Genomic DNA, 17,577 nt, shown 5'->3' with positions numbered 1-17,577 from the left:
CACATTTGTGTTCTTGCATAGGTGATAAGAGGGCTGGGACTTGTATGTATCTTTGCCCTGTCTCCAGGGATTGTCTCCCCTCCCTCATGTACATACTCTTGCTTTTGTATATATTCAGAATCAAAGAACTTTTCTAGTTGGAAAAGACCTTTAAGATAATCGAGTCCAACCATAACCTAACTCGATGTTAAAAGCTAGCAGGGCACATAAGGGCTGGATATTCTGCTGTGTTGAGAGGTCACAGTCTTCCATAGGTATAGTATGAACTGTCAGTCATGTGCTTGCTGTAAGCAGGATGTGCTTTGTACTTCAAATGTTTTCTCATCAGACTGTTGAAGGTATTCTTGGTGTGCAGCTATAGACGGATGTAGAGCTGGCATGATATATTAAATAGCTGGTATGCAATAGCAGTACTCAAGCAGTCTGTGGATGGCAGAAATGTAATGATTCTTTTAAATCTTGGTTTGCAATTTAATTTATCTCAAGGGTTCTTCATGTCAAAAATTCTTTGTCCACAAGTACCTGGATGTTGGCTTTTATCTCCTGCTTGACACATACATTGCAGATCCTCAGACAATGTTGTCTTGAAATGAGAGGACATGACTAAAAGCGTGGTGTTTATTTTTGTAGCCATAATAACCTGAAAGAAGCAAACAGTGAGTGACAGAGAGAAATATAGATTTACGCTCTGGGGACAGCGCTACAACAGCATATGCAGGAGCTTAGCTGGAGCTTTTTAGCTGGTTTGCTGCCTGTCTTCTGCAGGCAAAACTTGGATTTTAACAGTAGAAGTATTAGTCTTAGTACATTTCTGAAAAAGTTTGGAGCAACTGTGCTCTGTGTTGAGTCTTTGCCATGGTGCCAAACAGGCTGCTTTAAACAAATACTGATATTTACTTGGGCAAAAAAAACACAACAGCATGTGTTAACCTTCCCTTTGTCCATGTGCTGCTCACCCTTGCATGTTAGCATTGTTCTGTCCATGTCTGCCCATGCATTCAGGCACACTCTGGGAAGGATGAAGTGCTGAGTGAGTGTTTTCCTCTGCCCTGCAGTGGAATTCTGGACGTAAGTGACTTCTTTGTGCTGGGGCACTGTGAGGACCTGTGATTGCTGTCATTTTGGGAGTGCAGCTCAGCTAAAGTGTATGACAGCGACTGCAGTGAAGGCAGCTCTTTGTCTGCCACTCTGTGCAGTGCAAATCAGGAGAATGATTATAAATGGAGAAAACATAATGCTTGCTTCATTTAGGGACATTTAAAAAGTGGTTAGCAAGGGTCTGTCTTGCACTAGTGGTCCTAGCACCAATTTTTGTAAGCTTTGACTTATTTTTCCTGACTTGTAGCACTCCTTCTTTACACTTACTCTGTGTGCTCTTTTTCATTCAAGCCTTGGCCCTTGCAGCCTGAGCCTGCTTTTGTGAAGAGTAACGAGGTGAGGTGTAGAGATGTCAAAGGAGTTGTCCAGAACTGTTCAGCAGAGCCAGGCACTGAATCCCAGACTGGTTTCTGCTGCCAGATGGGGAGTACCACTGATTTACACCTCCAGGGGAGCTACTTGTCTTCTGTGAGAAACAACTGAAGCTACGGGAGTGCTCTTGTGCAGACACAAGTCCTTTAGGTGTTTCCACCAGCCATGACCTGGGGAGGCTCAGAGGGTTTCAGTGCACCAAGTAGGCTGCAGGGCATCCTTTTGTTGACTGTGACCTCTCTCTTCTCACCTGGGATTAAACAGGTTGCTTCCTCTGCTTAGTCTTACAGTTTTAATGTCAGTATACAGTTGACATAAGAGTGTGTCTTCGTAAGAGCGCATCTATCAAAGATGCCCACTGCAGACCTGTGGGCTTCCTTTCACTGTCCCAAGCAGACCTTGTGCAGCACATTGGAGCATCTGGGCTAAGGGCCTGTAGGGTTGTTTTTTTTCCCATTCATTTTATGAACAGAAAACATCTAAAACTGGAAGAACTTAGTGCAGAGTGATAAAGACAATGCTGAGCAACCTATTGCAACAATCCAAGCAGAGGCAGTGACCTTGGAATTCATTTAAATGACTTTTTCATTGGCCTTGAGAATTTAATGGCAATCCTCACAGGATTCTTGAAAGGTAGGATAAATAGTCATAGGAGAGATGAATTGATCTGCAGTGTGTAGGTCTGACTTCTAATCTGTATGTCCCCTTTTCTTGAGGTGGAAGCAGACGGTAGCACGCAATAGCCAAATTCTCATAAAGGTGGCCAGAGAAGCATCATTTATTGTGGGAGAAGCTCTTGAGATTCATTGTCCCTCTTTCAGATTCAGTTTAATGTGATGGCTTTTTTTCCAGGCTGTCATGTCTGTGCTGTCCTCTGTCAGGGGTAGAACAAGCATTGCATGATAAAGATTTGAGGACTTCAGTTTGCATTTAAATATGTCTTTAAAGATCTGATCCTGCTCCCCCTTTATTTTAAGCATGAGTGAGTTAGCTTTGTGGCAGTCAGTAGTGCTGTGTCTATGTGATGTTCCTGAAAGAACCCAGAATAGTGACATTTGATAGCCTGGATATATCTGTCCAAAACATTACTTACACAAATTCCAAATTATTTGGATTTTTTTTTTAAATTTCCTGGGCAAAGTATGCTTCATTTGTGTTATATTTTTATCTCTGCATAGGTTTGTGAAAACTCAGATTGTTTAATGCTTTGTGATGATGAGATCTAATATTAATGATTGTGAAATATAGTGTAGATTGTGTGGGTACTGTATCTAGAGCATGATATGAAGCTTGCTTTGGGTGGAGGACATGGGTGTGTAAAGCCCACCAAGGTGAAGTTAACCCTGCAAAAAATTGTTATTTTTGTACAAATTTGAGCTAACTAATTTGAAAAGGTTCGTGGGTGTCCGAGCTGGGCCTCGAGATGCCCTTTGTTTAAAAGTGAGGAAGAGCACAAAATTAATAAAGTTCCCTGTTCCTAAAAGGAGAAATAAATCAACTCAGGCAGGTGTCAAAGGGAATGGTTAGCTCCTTCCACAAAGCCATATGCTTGCAAGTTTACTATGGGTGGCAAATAAATAATTTTCCCAGCCTCTTTCGTGCTCTCAGCCAAAACAAGTGGTACAGAGAGTAACTCTTCCTCAATCTTTCTTTCCAGCTTCTTCCTGAATTCACCTCTAAAGCTGTCACTTGAGGCTTCCAGCATGCTCACATGTGCTTCCACTACAGTGTTAAACCTGTTGAGATTCCCTTATTCTGCTGCTCCTACCACATTATAGCATTGGTTTTGCTCAAAAGCAGGACATGGGGCTTTTTAATGCCAGAATCACTGTGCGGATGACTAAACAGCATTGACCTTGCCTAGTATTTGAACTGGAGCTCAGTCTGGAATCAACCATTTGGGTATTTGCTGTAATTCTCAGGTGGGATTTGCAATCTTCATTCAAATGTATCCACCCAGTGCTATAAACATGCCCTGAAATGGTTTCATGGTGTGCTGCAGTGGTTGGAGCTCTGCTGAAGTCCCTGTTTGCTGTGGTGAAGTTACACCTGGATGTCCTGTCGCTTCTTGGCTGGGGACACCCTTTGACTTGTGTGATATAAAACACAGTTGACTGGTTGAGTTCAGGCTTAAGTTTGTGTCTGCTGGCTTTGGCAGCCATCCCACAGTGGGAATCAAGGCAGCCCTGAGATTCAGAGCCCTTAATTTTGTTTTGGTTTAGTTTTGTTGGGTTTTTTTCAGACAGCATAGCCCTGTTGCCCATACGCCTCAGAAATGGCCTTTGCTGAAGCTGTATTGAAGCAGTTTTCTAACTGTATTTTCTGTTATGACACTCAAAAGCTCAGCAAAGTCAGGGCTTTCAAGTGCCCGTTTCAACAACAGCAGCTGAAGAAAGGAAAAGCTGGCTGCTGCTGCAAACAAGAGGGAAAAGTGCAGCGAGGGGTTGTGTTGAGATGACACTGCAGCAGGGCAGGCGAGTGCCACGCGATGGGCCTTGTTGCAGCTCTGTGTCTGTGGGCAGGAGTCAGCCCTTGCCCTGCCCAAGCTCAGCTCTCTGTCCCTTCCCACTGATCCTGTGGGGCCACAGTTGCACTGGTCCCGTGGGGGCGATGGCAGGGGCTGTGCAGGGGCAAGGAATGTGCTGTCCCACAGGTCCAGCATCGTGCCACGGGTGCAAAGCTTCATGTCCTGGCAGGAACCTCACCTGGTCCTTCAGGTTGAGCTTGCCTGCAAGCAGTTGTACCAGCTGAAAGCAATTTTACACTCAATGTATTTTAAGTCTGCTTTTCTTGCTCATACATTCATTTTACTTTATTGTAATGTCAGCACTTAGCACTGAAGTAATGGCAGGTCTCTGGAGAACTTCGCACAAGCAAGAAAGCACCATTATCTCAGCTTTACAGGTCCTGCTTACGTTGAGAACATACGTGGTGGTGTAATTACACTGCTGTGATTAAATCAGTGCAAATCCTTGCTAGAGGGACATGCTGCCCCAGTGTAAAGTGGGGCTTATTATCAGCACAGTTTAATTCAAATTAATTGCTCACTTAAGCTGTGCTAGTATAAGTCTCCGCTTAAAGTCAGGAAGTCACGCAAAGGGGAAGGGCAGTGTTGTTTCTTTTTAAAGCAGATAAAGATTTGGAAACTGAAATGGGTGAGGTTATGCCTCACCCAAGAGCGATGGGCTTGACAAGTAATATTTATAGTACTTTCTGGGAGAAGAGAGGTGTGGATGCAAATTCAAGGCCTTTATTATTATTTTAAGTAGATTAAATTATTTGTTTAAACCTTAGTGACCACTTTGGTAAAGATCCTAAGTCATACTAAGGCTTTGCAAATAAGTAAAATACATACTAAATTCTAGTAAATCTCTGTCACATGGTTCTGGATTTTGATAATGGCTAGATGGGTCAATGAATAACTGTGGCGTGTACAACTTAATTGGATTTTTTTTTTCTTTTGGCAGGGTGTGGGCACTGTAAGAAAATGAAGCCAGAATATGAGAAAGCTGCAGAGTTTCTCCATGTAGCCAGTGATGTAAGCTAATTTCCTTTATTATGTCCTTCAAATAATCAGTAATAAATAACTGGAGTAATAAAAGTGACTTTTCTCCCTAAAACAAATTCAGCTGTTCTCATCCTCCCACAGGACCCTTCAAAATGTACTTCCAAAGTGTGCTTCTCATCGCTAATGCATGAACCCTGCCAAAGTCTTAGAAAGAACATTCTGTCTTGAACAAAAACAAAATCGAAAAATGTTTATGTATTCTGCTGTACGCCTTATACATAATATGATCAAATCCAAAATGGATCTTTTTCCCCCCTTACTTATAATGTGAAGAAGCATGGGCTTTTATGTATAAATTAGATAAGGAAAAAAAAAGGGGGTTGATCCCTTTTTCAAATAGCCTGGTTTTATGGTTGTATCACTCCATTAGCTTCATCTTAAGTGCTCCATCAGCATGGCTGGAGAAGAGAGATCCAATAATGTAAGTATTAGTGTTATTGATTCAGTCTCATGCTGTGTATGCCATGCAATAAGAGAAGTAGGATTAGTCACCCCCATGCTTCAAGCATCTTCAAAGGAGACATCTAGAGTCCCTTTGAACCTGTTGGAGAAGAAGGAGGAGATAAGAAAAACAAAAATGAGATTAATCAAACTTTACAAGTGTTCTTCTGTGACTTTAAAGGTGGTCCCTATAAAGATGCCTGCAAGTTAGGGAAAGATGTATTTGTTTCGGAGTAAACTTGTCTTTAACAATGCTTGTTTCTTCTGAGAGAAATTGGGATTTGTGGGAGGAAATGCCATTCCTGGGAACATCTCTTGAACATTATAAAGTGATTTATGAATCCTGTCAGAAATGGGAGAACAGGTAACACTGGTTACATTTAGTCCATGAGATGTCCTTTCTGGGTTTTGCATCAGTCCTCTGCTTGTTTTCGTGTGTCTGTGCTGAGTACCTGAGAAAGTGAAGGCACCTGGATCATGAGTGATTGTCCCTGTTGCCTGCCAAAGGGGTGTATGTATATTGCTGGGATTTACAGTTAGTGGTCTCTGTTTTAGAGTCCAGGTGTCCTGGCAGCAGTCGATGCTACTGTCAACAAGGCACTGGCAGAAAGATACCACATCTCAGGATTTCCTACTCTGAAGTATTTTAAGGACGGAGAGGAGAAATACACTCTGCCACACCTCAGAACAAAGAAGAAGATCATTGACTGGCTGCTAAAGTAAGTTTTGAGAGTCCAAGATAGTATTCAGGTTCCCAGTTACTGGCTCCTGAAGGCTGCTCTGGTGAGGAAGTTAATCTTAAACCTAGCTTCATTAGCTGCCCAAATCCCTTGCTAGCAAAACCAAATTGAATTCCAGTATTCAAAGCCATACAAACATGTATGTTAATTATGGTCTCTAATGCACAAAATCCTTTATTTGCTGTGGGATTTTTTCATGGTTGTCCTGGTAATTCTTTTCCAAAATAAATATTTTTTCAAATATACCCTAAGCCTCTCAGTGGAGAAGGAATAGCAATGGCTCTGAAAAATAACAGAACATTTGTTGTTCCCTCTTTATACTAAGCAGCAGATTTCACTGTTAGTAACTGAATTTCTGCAATTGTACTTTTTACTTTCCAGCATTTCAGAGCCAATATCTAGAATAGAAGCTACATGGGGCTGAATGAAAGCCAGTGAGACCAAGAGGAACAGAACCTTTGTTTGCACTTCCCAGCTTTTCTTGGGTGGTGTGCTAAAATATGCAGAATTAAGTTTGAGATATGATGAAAATAATTTGATTTCAAATAAGTAAATTGGTGGTACAATTCTCTCTTCAAGTGTTCTGGAATAAAATATGCATTTCCTTTAGGTTCTGTAAGCCTAATGTATTTTCTGCATTATTCATAGTGAGAAAAACCTGCCAGTGTTTTGTGAAGTTTTAAAATCATTTAACTGTTAAGTGCAGTTGGCATAAGGAATGTAATCTTAATTTTTCCCCTCTTATTTGGTGGGAGGAGGGGAGGCTCTGTGGGGTTTCTAGGGGTGTAGTGGTTTTTTTGAGTGTGTTTTTTTTTTCTTTTTAAGTTATATCTCTGAGTGCTTCAAATCAGGTAATAGATGTGGCCTGGCAACATCTTTGTATGTAGCATGTTGGGAAGTTTTAACTGTATTTTACATTTAGGCACAGTGCTCTCTTGGCCTTCCTGTGTACTCAGGCTCCAGGCTGCTTTGTCAGTAATGGATGTTAAGTCACCATCCTAGTTTCACCAGTTTGTTGGAGTACTTTGAGTGCTATGTAATTTGTATTGAGTTAGACTGAGGTTTACAGTTCCCATACGCATTTAGCAGGTGAGAAGCAATGAGAAGGAGGAAAGGGGTGTTTATTCCCTTCTGGATCCCAATGTGCCTCTGGAAAACTTGTCTGCAGCCTCAGGTAGTCAGCAGCACAGGGGAAACCTAGAGTTCTTGTCTCCTACTCTTGACTGCTAGATGCTCTCACAACTAGAAATGCAACGAAGTTAAGATCCTTGTTGCTGACATGGGCTAAACTTGTCACAGCTACAATGAAGGTGGTAGAAACAGGGATGCATCTGAGTTTCAGGCAGGAAGTAAAGTACATCCTGTATAAACCTATCCACTGAGTGGTCTAGTTGTAGCCATGTGAATTTTGGCTCTGGTCCCCAGTCTGTCTATGGTGTCTGTGCCACCACACTAGATTGTTACCAGTATCTGTGTAGCTTATTTCAGGTCAGTGTGGGGATGTCTGTGAGATGAAGTCAGACCTCTGACTGTAACTCTAATCGATGATAGTTCACACCATGTTTGTGTGAAAATTCAGACCAGCTGTCCTAATTATTTTGCTAACAACTGGTAAATTGGTATCAATATAAATATGGTAGATGTCCACCAAGTGACCTTGAGTAGGACTTTAAAAATCAAGTTTTTATCTACTTGGTTTTTATGTACCTGAAGGAACTTAAAATGGTGCCATTCAAAGTGACAGGAAAGTCTGAAAAGCTAATTTATTACCAAGGCGACATATGAAGGTCTTTATAGTGTGGCACCATTCTGATGATTTTATGTAAGTAATCACTATTTAAGATACAGCAGGAATGAATTTAATGAGTCTGAGAGAAATCTGTGAGCTGCTGAATAGCAGAAGTTTTGTTAGAGGCGCTCTAGATGTGCAGGATTGCTCTGATCTAGTCAGTATGTGCAGTCATAATTGAAACCTGACATTCTCTTTATCAAGGTAAAATATTCCAGTTCAGTCACCCCCAGTCTTCGAAGTGGAACGATGCTGATTATTGCATCCTGGCTTTAATATCTGAATTCAAGAGAAGGTCATGAAATTCTTTATAAAAGTTTGCATGATAGCGATAAAGAGTACAAAAAGGGTGTTTGAATGGAAGATGCTGTTCTATATTGGTTACCTTTTGATTCCACCTGCTTGCTGTTCTTAATTCATGCTTATGGATGGCACAGTGATAGAAGAGCAATATTCTTCCCACTCAGATACTGGATGCAATGTAGGAAGTCTTTATTCTACATTCCTACTCATATGCCTGAGTACAATCACTTAAATTATATTTTTATTGTGTTACAGAAATTAACTTACATCTTTTTTGTTACTATCTGGTGTTGGAAATACCGAGTGAGTTTTTCTACTGCACAGGCACCTTGAAGGATTGTTCAACCTCAGTTGCCTCATGGTAGTTATGATCAGGATGTGATGCCCCTTTGTCTGCTTCCAGAAACATTTTCAGACCAATCTAATTTCCTTTCTTTTCTAGCCCTGAAGCACCACCTCCACCTGAGCCTGCATGGGAAGAAAAACAGACTAGTGTTATCCACCTTGCTGGAGAAGACTTCAGGGAGTCCTTGAAGAAGAAGAAGCACACCCTTGTCATGTTCTATGCACCATGTGAGTAAATACCTATATATGGGTTGGGTTTTTGTAAAGCCTATGGTTGCTGTAAGCCTGAATTAATTTCCTTGCTGTCCCTACACTTTTAAGGATAAAGAGCTGATTCTGAATGTAACTGCATGGGACCATCCTTGGCACCATCATTTGTGTCTTTATAAATGGAAACAAAAGAGTATACAGGGTTTATTTTAGAAGTTATTAGGTTACTGCAGACACCAAATGGGTACAAAATCAAACCAAATTTATTTTCCTTTGCTACGTTTTCTGGTCCATATAACAAAATGTGATCCTTTATAAGTAGCACAATGGACATGGAGAGCCTGACTCATTTGTGCAGCACTTCAGTAGAAAAATCAATGGAGTGATGTAGGAGGAATCAGTCCCCAGAGGCTGAGAACAAATTTTGATGGAATAAATTTTGTCTGTAATAAATCTACATTTAAATCTCCACTGGGAATATGAGCATAACTTCCTCCTTCCAGATCGTTTAGTGTGCATCATGTGCATGCTTTCTTTTTGGAGCTCCTGAGAATATTTCTAGAGAACTTTTGAATCAGACCCTTTATAAATTAGGCAAATGGGAGGGACCTCCTCTGTTATCCTGTCTTATCTGAGAGACAGGTGGACTTGGTACGGGTTCTTAAATTTTGAGGGGCTTGTCAAAGGGAGAGCGCAATCCTGACACTTAATGTTGGATAGTATTAGCTTATAGCACCATGACTCAGCCCCCTGTCCCCAGATGCAAGAAAAATTCTTCCCCATCACATGGCCAGTGCTGCAATTCATGGATTACCTTCAGAGAAACAGTTACTAATTTGTTCACATTAAACTGAAGGCATTTTCTAGAAAACGAGAAAAAAAGCTCAGGTCCTTAATGTTTGATCAGGCAGCCCTTTATTTTTCTTCTCTGTTAGAAAATTAAACATGACTGCTTTTGGGCTCCCACAAAGACCTGCTGGATCTGGGATAAGGGAGGGGTGCAATTCAAAAGGGAGATTTCTGGAAGGTTGTAAAATAAAAGGGAAGGACACTTAGTCCCTTCTCAGCTCCAGTTCCCACTACCTATTGACAAAAAAAATTGCCCATGTGCCAGGAATTTCTGATTCATGGACCTCAACTGGTTAAGAGCAAGCTGTAACTTTAAAATCAAATTATTTCACACGAAGTGGTAAGATTTAGGAGTTCACCATTCTTGAGTTCTCTCCACCCAACAAGTGACTTTCTGTAGGAGAGAGATTTATTTCCCTTTTGTTTTTTTCCTGCATCTTTTTATGGCACTTCAATTCTTGGTCTTTTTAAGGCCATGTTTAAAGCAGAGACACTGTGTGCAGTGAGTATGTATCTCTCAGGGCTGAGAGCATGAGGCAATTTGCCTGATGGGCTAATTACGATACTGTTGTTTGTAGGTTGACTCGTACCCTTACACCAGGAGGGGTGAATAATGATCACTCTGTCCCTGTCTGTATGACCAGGTTGTAAAAGCAATGCTTGCATGATGTAAGACTGTTGGGTCCTTTGAAGCTGCCCTTCAGAAACGTTCTTCTTCCACTGTTTTGGATACAGTGCTGCATGAGACCACCTATATACAGGACAGAGAGGTGTTAACGGGAACCAGTTCTGGCCTTTCCATGGCTCCTAAGACAATCAGTGTTGCTGTTGTGTTGTCAGTATGTGGGTCATGCACTGTGTCTGATTTGTCAGATTTGTTCTCTCTAAATTTGAAAGTGTCTGTGTGCAAAGCAGAAAGTAGGCACACAAAGGGAAGGCAATGAGCCTGCCCTTTTTTGGGTGAAGGGGAAAGCAGCAGATGAGTATTTTCAATCTCTGGTTTCTGTGAAATAATCATTAATGCGATAGAACGGTACAAACAATGCTATTTTTCTGCAGTGATAATGTGCCTCCTGCTAAATTTGATAGATTAGCTTTTGTTTACCATTTTCACAATCTTGAGACCTCTTGGAGCTTACATTGCCAATTAGGCTTAACTTCCTTATTTTAGTGCAGGAGGAACACTGCTAAAATTGCCAGGCTGCGTTATCTAAAATAATTTTCCCTTTCTATTCAGATCCACATCTTAGGTCAGTTCAGACTCACAGTATGTTACTCTAGTTACTTGTGACTCTGTGACAGTGTTTGTTACACTTACACATATGCTGAGATATTTTAAGACTGGGGGAGCGTGTATACATGCATATATAAAGTATGTTTATATATAAATATTTATGCTAAGAAATGTATCTCTCAGCTGTCAAAAGAATTCAAAGCAGGAAATTGAATATTCAGACCTTTGTAAAGCTTTCAGCTAGAGTGACAAACCTTTAGGCAAAGGCCACAGATTTATATCTTACGTGAAAATTAAAGTGAGATCTGGCTTTTCTGTGGCAGCTTGCAGTCCAAATTATTTAATACCTATAGGAGAACCATCAATCTGCTGCTATGCCAATAACTCTGGACTGAGCTGAAGGGTGCTTTAATGGTGCTGAACAGTGCTTCACAGTGATTTAGCTCCAGAGGAGAAAGCTGCTACATCCACATAGAAAAGATGGGAAACTCATTACTCCATCACCCTGAATGTGGCTGAAGCATAAAGGTTACTCCTGGTGCCGGTGGAATATTTTAAGGACTGAGAATCAGAATCAAACCTCTTGAAGTTGCTGGGGAAAAAATACACTCCTGTGGATGTGACACCTTGAGAGAGTAATGTTCTTGATTTCCCATTCCTTCTCAGTGGCATCTCTGCACTGTTGTGACTGATTTGGGGCAGCAGTGGAGGCAGATCCACAGGACTGACTAGGGGCAAAAATGAGAAGTATGGGGAGAAGTATGAGGTCTTGCACCTGGGAACACATAACCCAGGAGTGCAGTTCAGACTGGGATCCACCTGGCTGGAGAGCAGCCCTGTGGAAAGCAGCCTGGGGGTCTTGGTGGATAACAGGCTCAACATGAGTGAACAGTGTGCTGTAAAGAAAGCCCAAAGGATGCTGGGCTGCATCAACAAGGGCAACACCAGCAGAGATAAAGAAGTCACCTTCCTGCTCTACTTGATGCTTGGGAGACCACACCTGGAGTATTGTATTCAGTTTTGGTCCCTGCTCTACAAAAAGGATGTGGGCAGGCTGGAGCGGGTCCAGAGAAGTGCCACAAGAATGATCAACAGGAGGACCTGCCATATGAAGAGAGGCTGAGGGAACTGGTTTGTTCAGCCTTCAGAAAAGAAGGCTCCAGGGAGACCTTATTTCCATGTTCCAGTACTTAAAGGGTGGCTACCAAGAAGATGAAGACTCCCTGTTTTGAAGGAGTCACATGGAAAAGACAAGGAGGTAATGGACACCAGTTGCTTCTCTGGAGATTCTGACTGGACACAAGAGGTAAGCTTTTCACCATGAGGACAGTCCAATATTGGAATAGTCTCCCAAGGGAAGTGGTAGATTCCTTCACATTGGACAGTTTTAAGTCTCAGCTGGACAGGGTGCTGAGCCATCTCATATAGACTATAGTAGTACCTAGAAAGGTTGGACCAGATGATCCTTGAGGTCCCTTCCAGCCTGGCATTCTTTGAAAATGTCTAAAATAAGAGAACAACAATGATACAGCCTGCTGAAGTGAAGCATGATGCCTCAGGTATGTGTTGTGTCCTGCAGACTGCCACGAGGGTTTGAGGAGCATTGAAGGTATTGCATCAGCATTTGAGAGGTGTTTTGGGAGGGTTTATGGGATCTGTGTCTATATTACCTCTATAGACATAAACTCTCCTTGGAGTACTGAATACCATCAACTACTCCCAAGTTTTCTTTTGTAATTGCTTGTCCTTTGTTCAGAAATGGGGAGAGGAGACAACTGGTCTGAGTGAGGTATGGTGTACATGTGTAGGCTGGTATGTGTATGACCAGGATTTGGGGGAATGTGGACCAAATCAGGAAATGAGCCAAATGGACAGGAACAGATTGAGCCTAGCCCAGTTAGACTGCAGTGCTTAACCAGCTGTGGCCAGAAGTACAATAGCTGCATGTCTATGGTCTGTGTCCAGAGCTCATTCAAGAGTCACTGCATTAAATACTGCATCCAGGACTGACCAGCTTGCACCAGTGCCTCTTCTGGGATCAACACATTGACTCTTCTTTCTTCTTTCTCTTATGTCCTCACTGTTTGTTCATATAGCTTATCTGAACGTGTTTTATCTGCATTTTTACTTTAATGTGCTCTTTCTGCTCCATTATCCCAGATAATTGAGATTTGACTTTGCCAATGCATTTAACCTCCTCCTACTATAGCACTGAAAACTGTGCAAAGTAGAAGCAGTTGGTTGCGATGAGTTGTGAGAATCACAAAGGGCAACAGAGTTCCAGTAAATAACATTTCTTTTCAGTTGGAGACATTTTTGCTGTATTACTAATTAATTAAGGAGAAAAAAATGTGCTTGAAGCTAAGTAAGTATTTTTCAATTAAACAGGAAAATACAGATAGTTCTTCAGGAGTGTATTGTGTTTTTAAACCAAACTTCTGTCTGGAGAAGCCCTTTGTATCCTACGTGGAGTTTCTTGTTGAGCCATTGCAAAGACCCATACCAAATTAATGACCATCACATTCTCTAACTAAAATTCACATGGTTTCCTCTTCTGCCTTGTTCATCCCTGGGATTTAATATGCCTTTCTGATGTCATAATTTGGTGATGTGACCATCAAGTTTTAGCTGTTCTTAGGCAGTGCTTTCTCAAACTTATACTAGGTCTTTTCTGGGGACACAGACTCCATAGATGGGCGTCCTCACTTGTGTTAGGCAGAGCATCACCAGCACGTCAAGGGAGCTGATCCTTCCCCTCCATTCAGCACTGGGGAGGCACAATTGTATTGCTGTGTCCAGTTTTGGGCTACCAAGGGGGATAAAGAAGACAGAGCCAGACTCTTCTCTGCAGTGCCCAGGGACAGGACAAGAGACAGTGGACACAAATTGAAACATAGGAAATTTTGTTTAAACATAAGAGGAAACTTGGGTGATTTTTTTCTGTGGGGGGGGTTAAACACTTGAACAGGTTGACCAGAGATGATGTGGGGTCTCCATCCTTGGAGATATTCAAAACCCAACTGGACACAGTGCTGAACAACCTGCTGTAGTTGACTCTGTTGAGAAGAGGAGTTGGACTAGATGGTCTCCAGAAGTGCCTTCTAACAACAGCAGAGCTGTGTTTCTAGGAATAATAACACTGGAGTCTGAAATACATGGTTGTTTTTTTGTTTTGTTTTGAAGGGGTTTTTCTTGGTTGGTTGATTTTGGTTTTGTTGTGGTTTTTTTTAGAGTTCTGATTTTCTGCAAATAGAAAAGAGTTAATAATACCCCCTACTAACTCTTGCTCAGAAACAGAAGCTGTCCACTTGTGGATCATAAGAATGAGACATTAACACATGAAAACACATTCATATCATTTTTTTATTAAGATTGCTGCCTCCAAAGAGACTACAAATTACTCAACTGGGTTAGGAACAGGAATTACATATAATAGACCAGTAATAATAGGTCCAGATGTGGGGGAGGAGGTGGTGACAAGCAGCACTTAGGTCAGTCACTTTCAGTGGAAGGGTGCTGTATTGAGCAAATTCATTCATATCCTGCTTTTGTAAAAACACCAGGTAATAAGTATTCTTAGAAAACAACGACTTACAGCAGCAATGAGAAATAACAGGGGGGAAATGGACCCTTTTAGTGGTTTATAAGGGCAGCAGTTGCCAATGTTATTAACTTGCCAAATGGCTTCAGTTTGTGGGACTCAACAAGGTTTGCAGAATGGGTATTTTTAATAAATACTGTGCTGGGAGCTGATTTCCAGTTCCCTGTTCAGCAGTGAAACTTTCACTTTGCTGGAAATTATTTTTGTCAACTGGAAAAGGTTATTTTCTGATTAAGGCTAACCCACAGGGGTTACCCAAAGAACACCCATAAATAAATCATACTGCGAATTGTTTTAATGAGTTATTTTTGTATTGAGTAAGTGGCTGTGCTGTGACCAGAGGATGTGCAATTAAGGGATGTCAACCTCCTTAGCTCTTCACTTAAATTTTTTGTAAGGTTTTTCTTTCAGGGATGGAAGTGAATGAGTGATGCTTAATCTGTGTTGCACCTGATAAAATCACAGAAGGTGTTTGAGGCATTGAAAGGCTGGGTGTTGTTCTAACCTGTTAGTGGGAGATGATACCTGGGTATTGTTCTAGTGTAAAACAAAAAAGTTCTTTAGTTTCCAAATCAAGCATTAATCTCAACATCATCCTTGTTTGATGCATCACCTCCTGGCCATCAGTAAGAAGCAAGAAATCAGATGGGGATTTCTTCAGCAGTAAGAAATCAAATAGGGAACACACGTTTTTTTTCAGTTCTGTCTAAATCATGCCCATCCCTGTGTGTTGCCTCAGCAGTGTATGAAATGCTGAGAGCTAAAGAAAATTTGCGTTAGTTTCACCCACAGGCTGGTATGCTGGTATCTTGGTATGCTTCTTCTCTCTGCTTTCACCATAAAAACTGGATTCTTCTGTCCAAGTTATGCACTGAGGAATATGCAGCAGAAAAAGCACTTAGCTGAGAGTCCTTGCCAGAATGGATTGCACAGTGTACAGTGGGTGCAGACTGTGTTTTGGCTATTAATGCTAGCAGCCAGCGCCAATCTGCTCCTCCAGCCCTGATAGTTTGCTCAGGGACCCAAGCTGTCATCAAAAAGCTATTCCTAAGAAGGCAATAATGTTTCTTTTTCCTCCCTCCCATTCTTGGAAGTAAGCTGGGACAAGGCTGATTGCACCCTATCTCAGCCTTTGCATGGCAAGGTTTGGTGAGATAATGCTATGTTCCAGCTAAGCCAGGCTGCTGCAACAAAGCAGGGCAACTTTGACTGGCCATGAGGGCTCAGCCTGTGGCTGCTGGGCATGGGATGGCTGGTGCTGAGCAGGCCTGGGTGGTGTAGTTCTGCATGAAGGATGCAAAGGGGGGCCTAAAATACTCAACAGTTGAGTTAATGGATCCAGTTGCATGGAGCAAAACAGAAGCACGGATGAATTCTGTGTCCCACGGTGGCCTCAGATTGCCTCCCACCACGAGGTTTTCCCATCACTTGCAAGCACATCTTGTTAATTTTTCATTAGAAGTCTGTATCAAAGAGCCTGAACAAAATGTGTGTGTTTGTAAATGAAGCTTAAGCTATCAAAAAATTACTAAAAACATGCTGAACAGAAAGAATCCATTTCAAGGCAAAAACCCTTGCAGGAAAGATTTTCTGGTTGTTGACTGAGGCAAAAGTGAGGTCTGGACCTTCTGATAATGAGGTTTTAAATCCTGCGTGGGCTGGCACTGCAGAATTTTGATATGTTAGCTCTGCTGCTGACTGGTTTTGTGCGTTAGTGGTGCTTTTGCTACAGGCTTGTGCTAGTGAGGTGCATTCCTGATGGTGTAAATAGTGCTGATGCCACAGAGCCCCTTAACAGGCTGGTTTTGATAAAGGATGGATTTATAGAGTGGTCTCTGCAATCAGGCTGTTAGAATTGCTCTTAGCCCCACTGCTTGTGTCGAGGATATTAATTAACACTGACAGAACAGTTTTAACTGTTCTCAACTCAGTTGCTGAGACACTTCACAGACTGTGCATGGCTGTGGTGGAAGTGCTCAGAGGTGGCTGTGGTGGAGCTGTGGCATTAAACTTCAATTCGTGGAGGCGATCCAGCTCCTTTTGTTCTGTAAAACAGCACTCGTGCTGTAAATCTGTTGTAACCCTAAAATGTTACAGCTGCTGGAATTGGTGTGAAGTGCTCAGGCTCTTGAGGAGGGGAAGAGGAGGGAAGTACATGCCCTTGCCCTGTGAAATTCTCTCCCTTCAGACACAGGGCTGTGTGTTGGTGCAATGCATCATAAAGTTTGTGGGGGGTACATTAGGAGACATCTAACTGCAAATGTGCCACCCATCCTTATGCATTGCTATCAAACCCATTTCCAAGAATACAGATGCTTTTTCTGGTGATGCAACATTATCCTAACAGGGACTGCTTTAGAGCCTCACTCAGCGCTGGTGTAATGCAGTGGTGCCTCTCCCAGCACTCTGCTGGACTGCTGCTAACTCAGAGCAGTTTATCCTCTGATTATGGGTTGCATCCACTGGCATGTTAGGTGGCAGAATTACTTTGCTTGCTCTTTAACTATGTTTGCAGTTAACCACGGCTGATGTTGACCTGGTTAACCCCTATTACCAGCTCCTTTTGTGCTATGCAGGCCAGTGACACAGTTTATCTGGAAAATCCAGGTCTGCTGGAGCTGACACTTCAGTTCTGTTCTGGATGTAACTATTGGTCTTTAACCCTTTCTGTCCAGAGGTGGCTGGCTGTACAGCTTCCCATCTTAAACAATTGCTATTGTCAAATGCCAGGTGCTGCCATGTCATTTGTAATTCGCTGCAGTTGGTTGTATCCTTGCCTTTTGTAGTGCATAAAACAGTCCAGCAGTTTTGTGCAGAGTCTTTCTCCTCTTTTCACCTTTGCAGTTTGGCCTTTTCAATGAGTTTGTTCCTGCTGTTGCAATTGTTCATGTCTAACACTGTGGTTTCCTAAGATTTGTTTTCTGTATCCCTTATCTTCTCCTTATACTCCCAAAGTGCTACAAAATAACAGTTCAGATAGCTTGGAAAAAAAAAAAAGGACAACAAAGCCCACCAGTAGGCTGTGAA

The 17,577-nt window shown here is 42.0% G+C and overlaps 1 protein-coding gene across 1 annotated transcript in view; it reads left to right on the top strand.

Annotated features, from left to right (window-relative positions):
• The window catches only part of PDIA5 (protein disulfide isomerase family A member 5), a 99,823-nt gene that overhangs the window by 63,062 nt on the left and 19,184 nt on the right, over positions 1 to 17,577 (top strand). Inside the window, exons 12-14 of the mRNA XM_051623583.1 lie at positions 4,938 to 5,008; positions 6,035 to 6,198; positions 8,754 to 8,884. Coding sequence (XP_051479543.1) covers positions 4,938 to 5,008; positions 6,035 to 6,198; positions 8,754 to 8,884 — 366 coding nt within the window. The remainder of the gene's footprint in view (positions 1 to 4,937; positions 5,009 to 6,034; positions 6,199 to 8,753; positions 8,885 to 17,577) is intronic.

The sequence above is a fragment of the Apus apus genome, chromosome 6, assembly GCF_020740795.1.
Source record: "Apus apus isolate bApuApu2 chromosome 6, bApuApu2.pri.cur, whole genome shotgun sequence".
NCBI lineage: Eukaryota > Metazoa > Chordata > Aves > Apodiformes > Apodidae > Apus > Apus apus.
This window is presented reverse-complemented; position numbering and strand designations above follow the sequence as displayed.